The 19535-nt window shown below is 47.9% G+C and overlaps 1 protein-coding gene across 29 annotated transcripts in view; it reads left to right on the top strand.

Moving 5' to 3' along the window:
• CACNA1C (calcium voltage-gated channel subunit alpha1 C) overlaps nucleotides 1-19535 on the top strand; it is a 734056-nt gene that overhangs the window by 457526 nt on the left and 256995 nt on the right. For all 29 annotated transcript variants that reach the window (XR_015721584.1, XM_087855496.1, XM_087855495.1 and 26 more), the window contains 2 exons: nucleotides 12007-12146; nucleotides 18605-18744. Coding sequence is in view for 28 of the 29 variants with exons in the window: in XM_087855496.1 (XP_087711622.1) it covers nucleotides 12007-12146; nucleotides 18605-18744 (280 nt within the window). In the remaining variant the exon portion in view is untranslated. The remainder of the gene's footprint in view (nucleotides 1-12006; nucleotides 12147-18604; nucleotides 18745-19535) is intronic.

Below are 19535 nucleotides of genomic sequence, written 5' to 3'. Positions count from 1 at the left end.
TGTCTCCCACAGTGCAAACTCTCTAGCAAAAATGGTCTTCTCCTTATGTCTCTGTGGGAACTTATACTTCCCATATGGAAATCACCTCACTGCACCCAGGCTCACCCCTCAGGCCCAGCTCACATCATATATGTTTAGCCTCCAACCCCTGGAAATCCACCTTTTTCCAAGTTCTTAATCTGCTTCTTACCTACAGGAGTCATTTGGCAGGTAGCAAATGTGACCCTGTGCTAGAATTCCTCTCCATCAGGTACATCCTTCCTGCCTCCTGGCCTGACCATGAGGCCCTAGAGGACAGAGCAAAGTCTGATAACCTTTGCAATCTCAGTCCTTAGTCTCCGTGCCCTTCAGGGTGGGCCCCTCAGTACATGTTCTTCATAGTGACATGCTACGTGTTTTCATGGGGGCAGAGGGTAAGGCTGCTGCTGGGCAAGAGCCCCTCCTTTCTATCCCCTGGAGTTGCACATCAAGGGCTGGGCAACAGCCCGTGGACCCACGGGGCTATCTGCGGAGCAGATAAGAGGACGATGTGAAAGCACATTGTAAAGCAAAAAGCGCAAGGTGCGTGAAAAAGGCCAAGACTGCAAAATCAACCTCGATGTCCTCTAGGTGTCCTTTGGACTCAGCACTTGGAAGGATCTGTGAGCCTTCAATTCCCAGCCCTGTATAAGACACAGTGGGGGACAGAGGGAAAGTGTGACATATAGTTCCTGCCCTCGGTGCACTCACACCCCTGGTGGGGGAAGAGAAATCCAGGACACTTGCCAGTCTGAGGGTGTTTAAAACATACCATAAAGCCTTATGCAAAAACTCCAAATGACTGCCCTGAAGGGTGTAGGGCCCACAGAGAAAGGAGATTGAAAGCCTTAGAGAAGTCAAAGCAACCCCCTGATGGGAGGAGGAATCCAGTTGGCCCCAGAGGAAGTAAGAACATGCCACACTAGAAGTCACAGAGCCTGGAATAGAACTAGGTATGCAGGAAAGTAGCATCTTAACTCGAGTAGTGGGTGTTGGGAAAAGACAAAGTATGGGAAGGGAAAAGTTCAAGCAGAAAAGCTGGGGCCTAATCAACTAGGAGTAAGGAATCCCTTTAAGTTCCTGAGGAGGGATGTGGCATGATAAAAATGAGATTCTGGAAAGTTCCTTGCTCAGAAATTTCTTCATCCTTTGAGGGTGAAAAAACAAACAAACCCACACTAGGGAGAGAAATGCCAGGTCTGCATCCATATCCTCCATCTCCAGGCCTCTGGTGCTGGGATGTTGAAGGGGATCTTCTGTGCCTCTTCACCCAACCTCTTTCAGGACTGTAATGTTACTGCCTCATGCAGCTGTATCCTTTGTCTTGACAGCCCTGCACTGAAACAAGGCTAAGCGCAGAACTACATGGGCTACCCTCTGATGGGGATTTGGGCTGAGCTCTCTAGATCTAGTCTGAGACCATAATCTGAAATAAGCATCTCACGCACAGGCCGAGAGCTAACTGGGAGACAGAGGAGCATTTGTCTTACAGTGTTTATGAGCTCTAGTCTTTCCCGGCTGGGTGAAGCTAAGCCTAGCTCTAATGTGCCCAAATGGCTGATAAGGGGTGGAAGCACAGAAGGCAGTGGGATAAAGAGGCTGAACGGGGAGTGACGTGTAGAGATAGCAAATAGAGCCTATCAGCAAGGGCGCTTTCAGAAGCAAGTGCTTGAAAACTCAGTTTGAAATGGTTTCTACAATAAGGAAATTTTATCTCACATAAAATAAGCCACAAATTAGGATGGCACCAAAGTTGGTTGAGTTAATTCACTGGTTCAACGACTTTATCCAGGAGTCTGGTTCTTTCTACCTTTTCTCTCTGCCACCATCAGCATGTCACTCTTGTCCTCAACTAGTAGTCCTCATGATCCCCAAATGGTTGCCATGGTTCCAAGCTTCATATACAGACATGATGAGCGTGTCCAGCTAAAAAAGAGATTATAGTGCTCTTTTGAATGTATGTCTCTCTTTCCCTTTTAAATCAATGAGGAATCTTTTCTGGGGGCATCCCCAATAATTTCCTTTCATGTCACATTGGCCAGGCATGAGTTACATGCCCCTTCCATAGCCAATGGATAGAAGGGAAAAACTGGCCTCCATTGGGTTAGACTAGTGGTTGGTTTATGGCCACAGTGCTGCTCACAAATAGTGACCAGGTTTGATTAGGAGTGGGAAGAGAGTGTAGGAGTCCATACTCTAGCCAGCATCTTCAGCCACATGTTTCACACTGTCAGTGGGAATACAGAGTGCCCTGAGCCAAGCAGGCTGTGCATCTCAAGCACTTGCTTCTTGTTGCTGGATTTCAACAAAAATCAGTCAGCATAGCCCCAACAAATCCCCATGCACTTCCTATTCTCACAGTGGTTCCAAGTAAATGGGCCTTGGGATCATTGAGGGCTGAGTTGGTAGGGTCCATCTATCGCTATAACCACAAACAAAGGGAAAAACATTAAACTTAGAGTCCTGGCTCAACTGCCTACTAACTGCAGGACTTTATGGAAAATTAATAAATCTCTTTGACAAGTTTCTTTGTGTATATAATGGAGATAATATTTTTAATCTATCACGCAGAGTTACTATTAATATTATAACTAAAACATCTAGGCTCAGACTCAGGTGTTAACAGCAGCTGTGGTGGAGGAAGAGGAAATGGTGGTGGTGGTGGTGGTGGTGGTGGTGGAGGTGGAGGTGGAGGTGGTGATGGTAGTGATGATGGTGGAGTTAGTGATGGTGCTCACGGTAGAGATGGTGATGGCAGTGGTGATGATAATAGTGGTGGTAGTGCTGATGGTGGAGATGGTGATCATGGTATAGCTGGTGATGGTGGTCATGGTACAGGTGGTGATAATGATGGTGGTGAGGTGATCATGGTGCAGGTAGTGATGGTGATGGCAGTGGTGGTGATGATGATGGTGGTGGAAGTAGCAGAGGTGGTGGTGGTGATGGTGGTAATGGTGATCATGGTGCAGGTGATGATGGTGATGGTGGTGGTGGTGATGATGGTGGAGGTGGCAGAGGTGATGATGGTGATGGTGATCATGGTGCAGGTGGTGATGGTGATGGTGGTGGTGGTGATGATGGTGGAGGTGGCAGAGGTGATGGTGGTGATGGTGATCATGGTGCAGGTGGTGATGGTGATGGCAATGGTGATGATGATGATGGCGGTGGGGGTGGTGATGATGGTGGTGAAGGTGGTGGTGATGGTGATGATGGTGATGCGAGGAGGAAAGAAAAGTGGGAGTAGGAGGAATAAAAGGAGAGAAAGTACCCACCCTTCCTGTTTCACAAAGAGATCATGAGACTCAACATAAAAATGTCTGGGAAAGTGCCTTCTCAACCGTAAAGTGCTACCCAGTGAGTTATCACTGTGGTGATTACGACATGGTTAGCAAACCTCCCGTATCCATGGGTACCTCTACTCCTAAAAAGCACTGACTGTCATCCTTCACCCTTGTCTGCCATAACTGAAATAAGCCACTTCAAGAGGCAGATTGTTGTCAAGTTCCCAGAGACACAAGGGAAATGCCCACAGCTCTGAGGCTGGGAGTTTCTTTTGCCAGAATAGAAGCCGTTACTGTAGATCTACGGGCTAAAGTGGGAGATGGGGGAAGGACATTTGGAACACGTGGAACCCAGCAAACAGGATACAGAGAAAGTTTTGTTTTTGTTTTGTTTTTAAGTTGCTTTGATCATCGAAAGTAGGTATGAGGACTCTCTAGTTTTTGTTGAAGTCAAGAGGATCTAAAGAGGCACAGAAGTGAGTTGTGCTACCTGCCTTGAGGCCAGGGAAGGAGAAGAGACAGGGAAAGGCAGCAGGGCTGGTGCCACTGACAACTCCAGCTGCCCAGCAGGCTGTCATGGGAACAAGCAGAGCCAGGACCTCAGGGGCGAACACGCAGAGTCCCCTTGAGCAGGGATGTCCACTCCATGAACCTGTGCAGAACCCCTACTGTGTGCAGGTGCTAGGATGGCAGGAATGACAGCAGCTACCATTTGAGTGATGACTCTGGTTTCTAGTTCTCATAATTACCACGATTTCCACTTTACTGGTAAGAAACCAAAGTTTAGGAAAATTATGTAGTTCGTCATAGAGAAATAATGTGATCAGGTGTATCTGACTCCAAAGCCCTCTCTCCTCTGTCACTTTGCCTTTCATTTAAAGACACTTCTTCACCAAAGGTGACAAAGACACTTGCTTCTGCTCTGCACCCCCTCTGCCCCTGGAGAGGAGAAACACACACAAAACACACACTTTGTGATGAGTGCTATCATCTGAAGAAAGGGTGCTACAGCTGAGGAGAGGGACTGACTAATTCCAGCCCACTGGGGGCAGAGGAGGCAGGGGAAGTTTGAGAAGTCCACACAAGGAGATGACACTGGAGCTGGCTTGGATCTGAGATGGAGTCAGCCAGGTAGAGAAAGGGGCGAGACTTGAAGAGGGTTGCGCAGAAGAGCCTGTCTGGTTTGGGGGTGGTGAGCCTTTCAATGTGGTTGGAGCTCAGGGTGGTGGCTGAGAATAAGGCAGGAGGGACAGGTGGGGTGGGACTGTGACAGACCTGGGAGCCAGGCTAACGAGGCTAGATTCCACTTTAAGGCAGAGGGGAGCTGTTGGAGATTATTATGCAGTAAAACAGCCCAGATGTCAATGGGAGGGGTTAGGGAGCTGCTTTAATTCCCAACCAGGGAAGGAGGCCTAGATGGAGATGGGCACTGGGGACAGGCAGAACAGACAGCATCCATTTCCCTGGGCCAAGTGTTGGTGTGACTCCTCAAAAGAAGGGGGGGCATTTACGAGAGTTTTGAGGCCACTGCTGCACACTCTCTCCATTTGGGAGATTACATTCTAGCCCACAGGTCACTAAGCAAATGCCCCATTGTCCCCAGGAGTAATTCAGCCCTGATTGGTAATATCTGTCACCCTCTCCACTCCATTACCCCCAAAGAAAAGGTAATATCCCTGAGCCAAAGCGAACTCCTTAGAGAGGGACGGGGCTGGCCATATTCTGACAGCCAGAGCTGCCCAATGAAGGACAGGCCACCTTAGAAGGAAATGGCAGCCTGAGGTGGAGGAGATCAACTGGAGGGACCTCCTGCTGTGGGCAAGAGGCTGGCCCATGTGCCATTCGGGCACTCCAAGAGGGGGATGCAGGCAGACGTAACAAAGGTTGACTATTCCCTCTGTACTGACCACATAGTGGACACCAGACAGAAAGCTGAAGCAGGCCAGTCTCTACCCTGTGGGGGTTTACACAGTCCGTGGACTGGGGAGGGACCCAGGGATGGACAGAAATGTGGTCTTGGAGACAAGGACAGTGAAGGGTCCAGGAGGAGCAGACAGGCCCATACCCCGACATCTGAGGTGGGCTGCTTGGCACTCTTTGGATCTGAGGCAGGTGCCTCTGGGCTGGGGCAGCCAAGGCAAGACGGGCCTCCTGAGGGGAAGATGTGAACTTGAGAAATTAGTAAGTGGATAAGTCACTTCAACTTAGCATCATGGATAAGCATGGAGAAACAGTCCAGTTGAAGGAGAGTTTTTGTTTTTTTTAAACTGAGCTACTGTAAAACCGACAACATTGACATACTTCTCAACTCACTCAACCTCAGTTGCTACTTGCCCTCACTAAATAGGTGAAATGTTTTTTTCCAAAGCTGCTTTACTCTTAGGGTATTAAATGGTTTGTCCTGTCCCCTCTTTCTTTGCTAGAAGTCCTGAGTCTTAAGACCAGACCATTTGAACCACCAGACACCTTCTAAATGAGGCCCTTGGGAAGGGCCTGCCCTCAAAAAAATGTGAAGTTGAAGCATTCATCTTCAGGGGACTCCACGTCCCTTTCCAGCCCCCTTCTTCCCAATCCAGGTGCCCCAGGCATCTGTCCAGGCGTCTGTCCAGGGTTTCACAGAAGATTATGTTCTCAACTTTCTGATGAGTTAGTCCCCATGAAAGTGAAGGCTGATATAGGTTTATCATCATGTACTTTGGTTGGAGATCCCTAAGGAAAACCTTTAAGATCCAAAGGAATGTTTCTCTTTTTTTTCACTATGGTAAACTCTATATAACATAAAATTTGCCATCCTTACCATTTTTAAGTGCACACCTCAGGGGCACTAATTATACTCCACATGTTGTGTGGCCATCACCACTTTCTACTTCCAAAATTTGTCATGCCCTGAAACAGTTCCTCCCTCCCTCCTCTATAAACTCTCCTCTACTTTCTGTCTCTGTGAATTTGCCCATCCTACACTCTTCATATAAATGGAATCTTACAGTGTTTGTCCTTTCATGACTGTCTTCTTTCACTTAGTGTCATGTTTTCAAGGCTCATCCATGTTGTAGCCTATCAGACCTTTATTCCTTTTAATGGCTGACTAATATGCCCTTGTATGAATATCCTTCATCCGCTGATGGAAGAAAGGCTTCTTAATGGCTGGATTCCAGGCCCCAATAGAGACCCCAAGAGAGGAAGACTTGGGGATCCCTGCTTCCCTCCCTTCCAGTCACACCACGTAGGTGGCCCTTTACTGCCCAGCGGCCCTTGATGGGCACAGTAATCCAGGATCCCAGTCAGTCCACAGACAGAGACAGCTGTGCTACAGCAGGAGCAATGCCAGACCAGCCATTGGGATACACAACTACTCATCTATGGGGTGGATGTGTGGCCTTGGACAAGTCCTCTTATTTCTATATAAGGAGGAGCTTGGGATGTGTGTCCTTGTAGGAGGTCCTTCCAACTTCTCATATTTTGCCAAGTCCCTCCGTGTCCTAAGAGACACTTGCAATGCAGCAAGTGGTGTGGGGCAGAGCAGACCCTCAGGAAATGTGTGTGACCTACTGAATGAAGGAGTGAAGGACCAAGAGAAGAATTAGAGAGTAGGAACTAAGGCATTCCAGTTTCTTCATCTCCCTTCATTAGAGATAGTCAGGAGGCTGTTTTAGAGGTCAAGTTGAATTATGAAACAATCTGGAATACAAGGTGCTGTTTGACACATTATTATTGTGTTTCTTGTCTTTGCACCTTGTACTGAGATGTATGACTGGGCTTCTCATCAATTCTATTTGGTGTAGAAATCTTGGCAGCTTCAATAAATACACTTGCATAAATTTAAGTGAATACACACAGGCTCTCTTAGTATGAATTCTCACACTTGGTCTGTTATATAGCGGGTATTAGCTGTACAGTGTTCAACACAGATGGTGGACATCACCCAGCTGTGCCATGTGTGTGTACATGTGTGTGTGTGTGCGTGTGTGTGTGCAGGAACATGCACAGGTGTATAGACATGACATGATTGTCCTTGTCTGAAGAGCTCTACCCTGGCATGGCTTCTGCTCATAAAGAGTCCATGTTCTCCTAAAGCACAAATATTAGTGATCTCCTACTGAAGGACCTTTTTATTATAAAATCTATTTGTATTTATAGTGATCCTTAGAACAATGAGGAGAGGAACTCTTTGTTCCTTTCCATGTCTTGGAATCTGACTGGGACTTAGGCAAAACTGCACACATACCAGGAATTGGCCTCTTCACTTGCCATAGAATTTTGAAGAGACTTTGGAAGTCCTCTATCACTTTGAAATTGGTGTTCAAAGTTCCAAGAAAAACAGACAGACAAAAAAAGCAGTGATTCCTCTTCTCAAAGAAAATCTAATGCAGAAACCAGCATATAAAGCCAATAAAAGTCTTCCAGACTAGTCAGAGATGGCTATTTCTTTTTCTTGTGTAGTGTCTGTCCATACCCCATCATACGGGTTCCCTGGACTCTTTTGAACTGTGTAAGGATCCTTGGACAACTTAGTGTGTGGGTTCAAATGGTGCTGCTCTGGTTCAAGGTGGCGGGGGGAGGATTGTCAGTGAGCAAAGCCCCACTTTCTCAGCCTTCCCTAACCTGTAACTACTCCCAGAGAAGCACTGTGGAAGCCCAGGGCTCTCTGAAGCACTGCATTTTTTTAATGCTTAGTTAGTTCTTTAACAGACAAGGAGACAGACCCAGAGAAGTAAAGTGACTTGCCCAAAGACACACAGCCAATGGCACCAGAATCAAGATTATCACCATCAAAAGATAATTGAGTCTCTGTCCTATAGAATGAAAGGTAGGATACAGGTACATGAAAAGGTAAAGGGAAAACTAAAATAAACACTTACTCATCAGTGTCTATTAGTTCCACAAGTGTTTAGAGGACATCATGGTTCCTGGAATCTGAGGCTCTCTCCATTGAATTTTTCTAAGTATTTGAGACATGGGTGTTGCCATGGGCACCACCTGCCAGTGGTAGCACTGAGAAATGAGCAGGGAGAGAGGAAAGGAAGGGAGAAGAAGATGAAGATGGAAAGGCAGCAGTAAGGGGAAACAGCCCTGGATAGGAAGGAAGGAAGACAGGAGCGTCTTAAAGACTGAAGTCATCACACCTGCCCCAGGCAGGTAGGACTTAACCCTTGATTTGGGAAGGGGGTCCTCCAGGAGCCCCTGGACTCCATTCCAGTGTATTCCCATTCCAGCCTTGAATGTCCTCTCAGTTGCAGGTTTTCATGCTTCCTTGACCTTTTCCAGCCTCAACACAGAACAGTAGGAACGGGAACCTTAGTCTTTCCAGGTTGGCTTCCAAAGTTCCTGAGTTCCCAAAATCACAGGAAAAAAAGGGGGCAGTTCACAAGCTGAATGTTGTGCATTCTCAAAGAGCTCCGTGGCCCCTCAGGATTCAGGAGAGCACATAGCTCTGGTCTCAGAACTCAGGCAGGAGGAGGGCTATGAAGGAGCGTGTGTTCACAGGACCGGAGGTGCCAAGGCATTGGAGCAGCAAGAGGAAGGTCTTAGACAAACTTCTGCAATTCTCCACTCCATTCATTTTTGCCCTTAGGTGTTTCTGTGGCAAAACAACATATGTTTTGAAAGGATCAACCAAGCTGTTTCACTTGTTTACATTTTTGTTTGTTTCCTTCTTGGGTTTGTGGGGGTGGGATCAACTTCAAGGGCATTCATTTCCCTAAGGTCAGAATGAATACAACAAAGCACGTGCATGCTCTCAGCAGCACAGAAGACTGTGGTCCAGACCCTGCAGCAAGGGGCAACTGCCCCCTCTCAGGGTTCTTTGTCCGGACCCCTTCTTACCGCCCCCTGGACCCTTTTCAGTTCTCAGATCCTTAAACAACTTAGTATGAGGACTCTGACCCAGTTGTGTCTCTGGGGATAAGCAGGGACCAGTGAGAAACTTTCCCTTGGCACCCAGGAAGGCAAGATGAGATGAACGGACCTTGGGACCTAGGGTCAGGAAATCTGCATTCCCATCTTCTGCACAGATCTCTCTGGCCTTAGTATCTTATCAGCATCCTGGATTTTCAAGTGAGGAGGTTAATTAGATACCCTCAAAGATTCTTCCTGTCTCTCCAACTCAAGCACTTTAAGCAGGATCCTGTAACTTCTGCCAAAGGGGTACATTCCCATAGTGTGAAAGTGCTTTCCAGGGGATGAGTTTGCCCCTCATGGAGAGAGATTCCAGCCTCATCTCTCCTCTCTTTAATTGGCACGCTCTCCCAAGGCAACCTCATTCAGCCCTCCTCTGCAAGCTGAACACCCTCTGACCCCCTGTGTCTGATCACCAGTAGCCCCAACTGAAAGTCCCACAAATGCTTTAAGTCATCAAGTCCAGAAGTGATGTCTCTCCCCACAAGTCCCCCACTGCAGTGAGAGGCATCACCATCCAGGATCACCCAAGTTAGGAAACTCAGGGAGGGGGACAGTATACTTCTCTTGCTACCTCTCCCCCCAACCCCTACATGGAACCAGAAACCAAATTACATCCTTCCTATCTCTCAAATCCACCTAGTTCTCACCAATCCCACTGTCTACCTTGGCTCAAGCCTCCATGGTCTCTGCATGGGTCACCCCCCGACTCCCTCCACCCCCATCACCACCCTCACTCTCTAGGCCGGTGCCAGATTATAGGACTGGCATCTGACTCCAACATTCACTGTCTCCTCAGAATAGAATCCAAGCACCCCGGGACAGCCCCAAAGCCCCTGGTCATCTTGCTCCTACCCACCTCTCCGGCCCCAGAGCCTTCACTCCAGCTGATCGGATGCCTCCCTCCACACACAACTTCCACAAGTTCCATCGGGTTGCACTGTGCCTTTCATAACATGCTTTCCCTTTCAACCCCATCCTGATGGACACTTTAACCCAATGTCACCTAATTTTAAAAGACCAGAGGCTCCCACATGCTGTTATTTGTTCCTGGTTCATGCTCCGCCACCCGAGGCAGCCACATGCCAGACCAAGTTAATGATGCTGTAATGGGTAGTGAGTAAAAGACAATCCTGTCTCTGAGGTGCTGATTAATGCCAGCCTCTCCATTCCCTTCCCACAGCTACTGCCTGATCAGGGCCTTTGCTAGCACATGGGCCAGTGGTTCTTAAACTTTAGGGTGCCTCAGAAACACCTGGAATCATCTGCAATTCACATTTCCATGCTCCATAGCCAGGGGATCTGCCTCAGTAGGTCTGGGTAGGGCCCAGAATCTGGCATTCTTAAACTTTGCATCCTCAAATGCTTCACCCTGAGCTGGGCACAGTGAGGCCAGCACTCATTCCAAGTCTAGCAAATCAGGAAGAATGGATGGGAGCACAGGCACGTGTGTGGGCTCACCTCCCCTCACAGAGCTACCCATCAGGCTCTAATGCCCCTGGTCTTGGAGCACCTTCCCAGCAGGCTAGAAGGGGTGGTGGGCGGTGGTGGTATGCCTTCCCAGGTGATGACCCCTCTCCACAGTGTGGGTGTGACCTGGAGGTCTTCAGAGAGCTCCAACTGACCCAACAGAGGATGGGAAGATAGGTCCAGGAGTTCTGAACCTACTGCCTCCTGGGGGCTGTGATTGGGCCTATCCTGCTTGGAGGATCTGTGACCAAATGCCACGTGGACCAGGGTTTTGTGGCTCCAGTGAGAGATGGGCTGAGGCTCCTGCAGAGGCGAGCAGTGGAGCATGAAGGCATCCAGGCAGCCTTCCCCTAGTGGGGCCATTAAGGCTCTGCACTGGGAACAAGGTTGTGGGAGAAAGCAATTAGTGGTGAGGGAAGCCAGTGAATCAGCACACAGAGTCGGCTTGCTCTAATTGAGCCAACAAGTTTGTCCTGTTAAGTGTGGGCTCCCAGGGACAGGAGCTTCATCCTTAAATGCAAAGCCTTCTTCAAGGTGGCAGAGGGAGGAAAAACACTACCTCCCACTCCTTGAGAAAAGAGATGAGCCTTTTCTCCTCACTGCCCCACCCCAGTGCCTGCCTCCGTCCTGGAAATGCTGATTTTCTCAGCTGACTGGATCTATGTCTTTGTACAGAGATTTTTTTATTTTCTCAAGAAAGAGAGACTTCAAGTTCAGGGTCAGAGTATATGAGTAGATTGCTTGTGTGTCAGGTGCTGTTAGGAGATTTTCAATGTCTCAACTTCTTTGTGGCTATTTCTGGTCTATCGTTTTGAGAACATGGTTAGTACACTCCCCCAAGATGGTTTCTGTTACCTTCAGGGTTTTTTACCTCAAGGTGGTGGCACACTTTTCCTGTGCTTCTGTCCCCTCCTTTCTGAGCACTGTTGTCCTCTGTCTTGGCATCATTTCTCTCTAGATCAAGACATTATGAGTTCTCATCCGAGAAGGTACAATGAAACATTCGCTGATTAACTAAATAAGATGTTTCTCCAAAATGTGTAATTTTCCCCCCACCCTAACATTTGCATTTTCAACAGGGGACATTTGAAGCTTAAAAAAAAAAAAAGAAAAAAAGAAGAAAAAAAACCCACCTTAATGCCCAATGAATTGGAGCTCTAAGGTTAGAGCACACTGTGGAATTGGTAATCTGGCTTGGGAGTCCCACCCAGTGTCCCCCTAGATCCTACCACAGAGGGGCAGCACTCTCGTCCACCTGCTTGTGAGATCTGCTCTTCAGAACTTTCCAGATCCCCAATCTCATTGACTTTATTTTTCTCTCCCTTCTATTTTTGTTTCCTAGGAACGAGTGGAATATCTCTTTCTCATAATTTTTACTGTGGAAGCATTTTTAAAAGTAATAGCCTATGGACTTCTCTTTCATCCCAACGCTTACCTCCGCAATGGTTGGAATTTACTAGATTTTATAATTGTGGTTGTAGGGTAAGTATCACTACTTTTCTCTCTTCCCTCCCCTCACCCCTTACCATCCACCAACATGTGCCTCCATTTCCTTCTGTTGTTTGTATCTCTGATTTGGTCACGGTGGCACTGGGCATCAGGCAAGATGAGAGAATCCATTACAAGTCACTTTGAATTCAGACTTTCTGCAAAGGGAAAAGAGCTCTTACTTAGGAACATCTCCCTCACACACACACTCACATGCGTGCATTCACACGCGCGCACACACACACACACACACACCACAGAGTGGAATGTGACTGCTTTTAATGAAACCCCGGATCCACTATGCAGCTGAGGAGATTCCTCTGCTTGAGGTCTTTTTATTCCATCTCCAACCACATGCGGCCCAACAGCTCTTCAAGCCAGTTCCCCTGCTGTGTCCCTGAGCAGGGTTTGTCCAGTTGGCCTGGCGAGCCGCCCTGGGCATGGGGGCGAGGGTGCAGCTGGCATACAGGGTGTGAGGGATGCCCTCTCTCACCTCTACAGCGGGCCTCATCGGGGGCCCCAGGAAACAGGCTGCTTGAGATGGGTGGGTGAGGAGACAGCAGAGAACTGTGAAGGGCCAAGGTCGTGCGTGGCCTAAGTAGAACCAAACACACCTTCCCCAGACATGCTGTTCCACTGTAGCCTAAGATAAGCAAGGTCAATGCATGCTTAAAAAAAAAAAAGCAATGTGAAAAGTCATAAACAAAATTTGGAAGTGATAATCTCCTTATCTAGGAATTAGTAACTTTACAAAAAGATGCTCTGTGAAGTATTCGTACATGTGCTATGTGACATGTAATTCATTAAGACACAGCTGAAGACTTCCACCCAGCCCTCTCTTTTGTGGAGGGAGGGCACCTTCATAGCACAGTCTACTTCAAGAACAAGCTGAGGCCTCTCGGGGCTGATCCGTCACTTCTCTGAGCCTGGAGAGTGGTCACGTGGTGGCCACCTTGCCTTTTTACTCCTGTGCAGCCCCAACAGGCTTCAGGGTCAAGGTCAATATGTCATTAGGCTCACACCCCAGGAGGCTGTTTTTGATTGGCACTGTTTGTGCCATCCCAGTGAAGACACAGGTCCTTCTGGACTCCTCCAGAGCACTCACTACTCATCATCTCATGGGAGTGTCCGGTCTTTGCTGCAGGAAATAACAAGAGAAAATCAAGACCATTTAGAAGTTACTTCCTTGCCTCTGGCCATCTGGATGACTTATTATGGTTGTTTGGAACTGTTTTAGGGGTTTTTCTTTGTTGTCTTTTTTTGCACAGCCAATGAATGACACATTTTGGCCACATTAACACCGAAGATATTTGGGTGACATGAGAAGTACTAAAGTTATTAGAGTATTTGCCAAGCATACATCTGGCTTCAGAGGACTCAGAGCAAGGGTGCCGCTATAAGAGATCTTCCTGCTTCTGTTCACACCAGGATAAACAAAGAATAACAGAACAAATACCTTGAATTAACTCTGTAAACCGTACAAAGGCATTTAAGGTGCCTTGTTCCACATGTCCCTAAATCCTTTCAAATTCAGTCTTTCTCACAGCCTGGGGCTCCAGGGAACCTTTCACACAGGCCTAGAAAAGAGCCCCAGGAAGGAGATTGATAGAGAGATAAGGGTGCCTTCAGGGACTAATTTGGTTTCAGCAGAGAAGCTACATCTTCTTCTCATGTTTATGGAATGAGTTAGAGTTGACTGTGTCCCATGTTCTGCCCCTTTCGTCCGGAAGCACAGGGCAGAGCTCAAACCGGAGCTTGGGGGGAGGAGCAGATGCCTTACCATGGGCCGCACGCTGGCGACTTCTGCTTGCTTGGACCTTGCCTTATCCCTCGCCTGCTGCTCCTCCCAGTAACCACAGAGGGCAGACTTCATGGGGTCAGCCCAGATTTCAGTCACATCTTCCTGGGGCCGAGAGGCTGATGAAGAGGAAAGCATCCAAATTTGGCTCTCTTCCAAAAGATGCCTCTGGTTAACTGTTTAAGCCACAGAGGTTACGATGCTAGTGGTCTGCTTAGCTTATGGTTCACCATGACCCTTTGGGCTTTTCCCCCATTATTATCACACATGGACATATTTGACACCCAGTTTCTCTTCTCCAAGGGCATTGGTCCTAGGGGCTCTCTGTCTAGTCTAAATCTTGGCCCATCCATCTAATTAGGAAAATCACACACACGCGCATACACACACAGACACACGGTGTAGTTCAGCCTCCTCTCTACAGCTATGCCTCCTTTTCCTGCCCTTTTTTTTTAACCATATTAAATGGATATCTGTCTGCTTCCCTTACATCTCCTGGGAAATATCTACTCTCCTGGGCCCTTCCTCTGCAGCCACTTAGGGGAAAGTTTCTTGGGCCCTCCTACAATCGGAACGGAATCTGCCTTTCCCCGGGAGAGCTGAGTTTGGCTGCCTGCAGCCTGAGTGCCAGGCTGAGAGCTGCTCTCTCATTTCTGCATTGGCATGCTGGGGGCCTGTGACAAGAGGCATTGCCTAACCCCCACGGACCTGTCACATTTCCTTCCTAAAGTGGAAGATTCTCCTTGGTACAGTGGGGAGATGAGACTGATGAATGAAAGTGTGGAGGACTTCAGAAGCCTCTGTGAGCTACCTCTCTCCACCCCAACCCAGGGACCTAGGGATCCTCACTAGATCCCCCTGCCTGAGACATTCTACTCCAGCCACAAGGGCTTTTGCTACTCTCTCTCTCCCAGTATGGTGGCCCTGCCTTTCTGATCTGCTGGGCCCTCTAGAGCCATGTTGTCCTCTTTTTAAAAGCTCCAAGTCCAGTTAAGGAACTGCCAGATACAACTCCTGAAGAATGCCCCCACCAAGCATCCGCATCTGAACCCAGCCCTTAGGGACAGGTAGGCACAAAGCAGTGGGTTTGGCTTTATAGTACTTAATCAAGGAGAAACACACCAGCCCCTACCAGCCAAGAACACCTCCTAGACCCCCTCCTGAATTCTCTACCCTTTCAAAATTAAAATCAGACACTTAATAAAGTGTCTGCATCAAGTTGGGGCAGGGAAAAGAGAAGAAAGTTGTCTAACCTCTGTTCCCTTCAATAAATAATGTTTTTGCGAACATCTTGTACCCTAATAAGCACATTGCTTTCTTCCAGGAAATACTAGGAACCAAATCTGGTTTGGATTTGGAATGTTGTTTGACAAACTTGCAAACTAGTCTCCATTTTCTAAGATTTCGGTGATCTAGACTTCAGTGGAAAGAACATTTCTCTGCAGAGAAAGAAGCCCGTTTCCCCCATCCTGGCAACTCTGCCTGGGGTTCAAGGCATCACCAGCTAACATATGACACCATCAAATTGCCAAGCTGAGCTGAAAGAATCAGAGGGCTGAGAATGACTTTAGATGTGGTCTGGCCAGAGTGGTTAAACTTCTTTTAGCTACAGAACCCATTGTTCAAGCAAAGCGTTACTCAGAGAGCCATGAAAGCCACTCTATTCCAGCCACTTATCTCTGGCCTTGCTGCCCAAGAGGTCCCCGAACAGTTCCATAGAACAGTTTGGAAATCCTTCATCTAGATCAACCCCTCCTTGCTGGGCCCTGCCTGGATTTGAGTTTCTGCAAAACTAAGTCCCCAGCTGTAGCCTCCCCTGTTTCCAGATCCAGTTCCCTGGGCATGAGTCATTTCACGGGTTCAAGCCTATTCCTCAAGAATGAAGTTGCCCTGGCCCCGAGTGCAGGTCAGATGTGGGACCCCAGTTCTGATACCTGTGCTTCCCCCTTGGCCCCCGGCCACAACCCAGCACACACTCTACTGACACTGAATCAGTAGTCATCTCTCGTACAAAGAACAGAAACTGCCCCCATGTGTCCTTTCCCCTATTTTTCTTGGTTATCCTAAGAGCCCAAGATTCCGGGCTCCCATTCCCACATGGTTCTTTGCGTCCTGTGCCCCTCTCCCTCACTATCTCTGAAAACTTTCCACTGTGCCTTCTGCTCCCCACAGGGCACTGCCCATTTAGGGGTCAGCAGACATCTTCTGTAAAGGGCCAGGTACTTATTTTTCAGCTCGCAAGCTGTGCGCTTTGTCCCGACTTTTCAACTCTAGCGGGAAAACAGCAATGGACAACAGCTGTATGAAAACAATGGGTGTAGCTGAACTCCAGCAAAACTCCGTTTACAGAGCAAGTGGCCCAAGTGCTGCCCCAGACCTGCAGCTTTGTCTCTGGCTACTCACTTAACTTCCTGGCTCCCCCAAGGGTCATGCTCCATCACAGTCTCTCAAGAGATGGCCACTCTCTCCCAAATGCTTCATTTGGCAGCCCAGAGGTCAGGAGAGAGGTCCTGCGTTTCTCTTATTTCTGCTTTCAGACTGCTGGCCCTTTCCCCTTCCTAGCAACCTCTGATTCTGATGTGTGTGATCAGACCCTCTCACCCCTGCTTCTCCTTATGGTGTCCCCTCTAGGCCTCTGGGAACTCCTTATTTTTTGAAGACAGGAGCTCTTGGCTCACTCCCAACTCTCTCCAACCTCACTATTCCTGCTGTCCCCTCCAGTAGCTTCTTGGTTCCTTGATATCTCCCTCCACCTCCCCAGGGATCCTGACTCCATCCTGTCTCAGCTGCCCACTCCCATGGTTGTAGCCAGTATCCCTACCATAACTAATAACCCCATAATCTCGAACCAAACACCCAGCTCTGGAAACACCACCAGCCATCTTTCCAGCTTACTCCCTCTAACACTTTGACTCTGACAGTCCATTCATCCTGTCCCATTCTCTCTGTTGCTCTGGCCGTTGTGTCCAGTCCTCCTTTTAACCAACTTAGGTGCCCAGCCGCATCACAGTCTCTCACTTGCATGTACAGTCAGCTTCCTTCTTTACTTACCATGCTCATTTGGAAAAACACTAACCCCAGTCAAGTCCAACTACATGGAGATCCATCTGGTACCTAAAGCTGTGCCACTGAAAGGGGTAGAGAAACACGCAAAGCTGAGCTGATGGGGTTCACTTTTACACCTGTGACCACCAACTTCAACTAGGTCCTTGATGATACCTGGCAATCCTACTCTGTGTGCCTACTCCATTCACTCCTTCACTTTCTTTGGTGAGTCTTTTATACCTTTGCCTTCCCCTTTAAACTTCCAATACCTCTCCCCTTTCACATTTTCAGCCAATAACCTCGCTTCGTGTTTCCCTGAGAAAACAGATGTAATCAAGGAGAACATCTGTACCCCTATGATATGCCTTCCCTCTTGAACCATGATAAACCATCCCTTGCCCTATCTAGGCCAGTACCCCTCAGGGTGCAGGAGACCCCTTCCGTCTCCTGCAGGATAGTAATCCTCCCAGTAATTTTTCTCTCACTTCTGCATGATCAGATTGTCTATCTCTGTTACACAACTCCCGTTACATATAAAAATGCTGCTGTATCTCCCATTTAAAAACAAACACAACTCTTTTGATTCCACACCCTCTTCTGGCAACCATCTTTTTTCTTCTACTATTTTTACAGCCAAATTCCTCAGAAGGGTTGTCTATACCATAACCACCAGCCACCAGCCACATAGCCACTTGGTATGGGATATGTGGCTAATCTGAATTGAAACCACACTGACCATGTAACATATATAGCAGATTTTGAAGATTTAGCACAAAAGAGTGACAAACATCTCATGAAAAATTCTTTGTATTTATTACAGTTGAAATGATAATATTTGAGTTATGTTGTGTTAAATAAAATATATTATCACAGTTCATTTCACCTGTTTTTACTTTTTTAATGTGGCTGCTAGAAAGTTTAAATTACGTGTATGGCTCATATTTGTGGTTTGCATCATATTTCTGGTAGATAGAGCTATCTCAGACTCTTCTTCCTATCCTCTCTTGAGCCCATAGCTATTAGGCATTTGTCCCCATCACTTCTCCAAAATAGATGTTTTCAAAGTCTCAGGAGTCTGCATGTTGCTGAACCAGCGGTCACTTTCCCATCCTTGTATCTGCAGCACAAAGCCAATTTCCATGGGGTCACCTATTTGTGCCCAGACAAAATCAAAGGGGAATCATTAGGAGTCAGGAGGTGTATGGGGACGAGAGAGAATGTGGTTCACGGCCATGTGAGGACAGGAGCTAGGAAACCCTGGCATGGAGAGAGGGCCCAGCAAAGGAACAGAGATACTATAGCAAACTTTAGCAATGGTACCCTTCTGTCCAGGCTGCCCAGCTTACACAAAACCAGCTGTGTTCGTATACAGCTTTGTGACTGCAAAGGGCCTGCCCATTGCCTCTCAGACCTCTCTGGGCAGTGGTGATGCCCTTGGCAGGGCGATACACACACAGAGGGAATGCCGTCTTATGATGGTCACGGTCCCTCCCACACACACACCTTGGCTCTGGTTCCTGCACTGGGGATGCCTGCAAATTCTGCTCTGCCAAGCTTCCTTCAGAGAATTCAGGGTCTGACAGCTCCATATCCCCTTCCTCTCTTCTAGGCTTTTTAGTGCAATTTTAGAACAAGCAACCAAAGCTGACGGGGCAAATGCTCTGGGAGGGAAAGGAGCTGGATTTGACGTGAAGGCACTGAGGGCATTCCGCGTGCTGCGCCCCTTGCGCCTGGTATCTGGAGTCCCAAGTAAGTAAAGCCATTCTTCTGGTTCGCAGTGGTACCTTGTCACCCTCCTCTGTTGTCCTGTGCTGAGTTGCCAGGAGCACTTCGCAAAAAAAAAAAACTGATTCCATATAAAAATGGAGGTGCTTTTTCTTAAATGAATTCCTTTGTTTTAAAGAACCTAACTCTGATGCAAATCCTTGAAAACACACCGTGGTCCCAGCTCCTGTGAACACCTGGAGAACATCCACAGCAGCCAAACAGCCAAATGAAGACAGGCTACCCAGAGAAAGAAATCCCTTGGCCATCTGAGCCATCCCCCCAGGGCCCTGGGCTGGGAATTTAAATACATTTGCAGCAGAGGGGCCAGGTGAGCAGAGAAGGCTAATCCCCAAGGCTCAGGCACAAGGTATTTTAGCCAATGAGATTATCTCTACTTTCTGTATTTTTCCAAAGAACAATCAGAATAGCATCAGTGGATGTTCAAAAAGTTCTATTTGCCATTTCTCTCAACCCTCTCCTTCTTTCATGTCAAATGGGATATTTCTGGCTTCAGAAGCCCTATTTATGGACAGGCTGCATGCCTTTGTGAGAATTGGTTTTGCCCAAGGGTGGAGAGTGTTCGGCTCTCTGAATCAGGCCAAAGGGCATTGGAGAGATATTATCTATCCAGATATTACTCCCGTGGATGGCCCGTCTTCTACCTCTTCCTCCAGAAGCCTGCCCCACTACGGATGACCTCCAGGCACTGAACACAGCAGCCTCGGGCATCCAGTGTCACCTCCAACAAAGCACAGCCCCAGTTGCTCTTGGGG

Source organism: Ursus americanus, chromosome 25, assembly GCF_024610735.1.
Source record: "Ursus americanus isolate L20-20 chromosome 25, mUrsAme1.1.p, whole genome shotgun sequence".
Classification (NCBI taxonomy): Eukaryota; Metazoa; Chordata; class Mammalia; order Carnivora; family Ursidae; genus Ursus; species Ursus americanus.
Note: the sequence above shows the minus strand (reverse complement) of the source record. Positions and strands in the feature narration are given on the sequence as shown.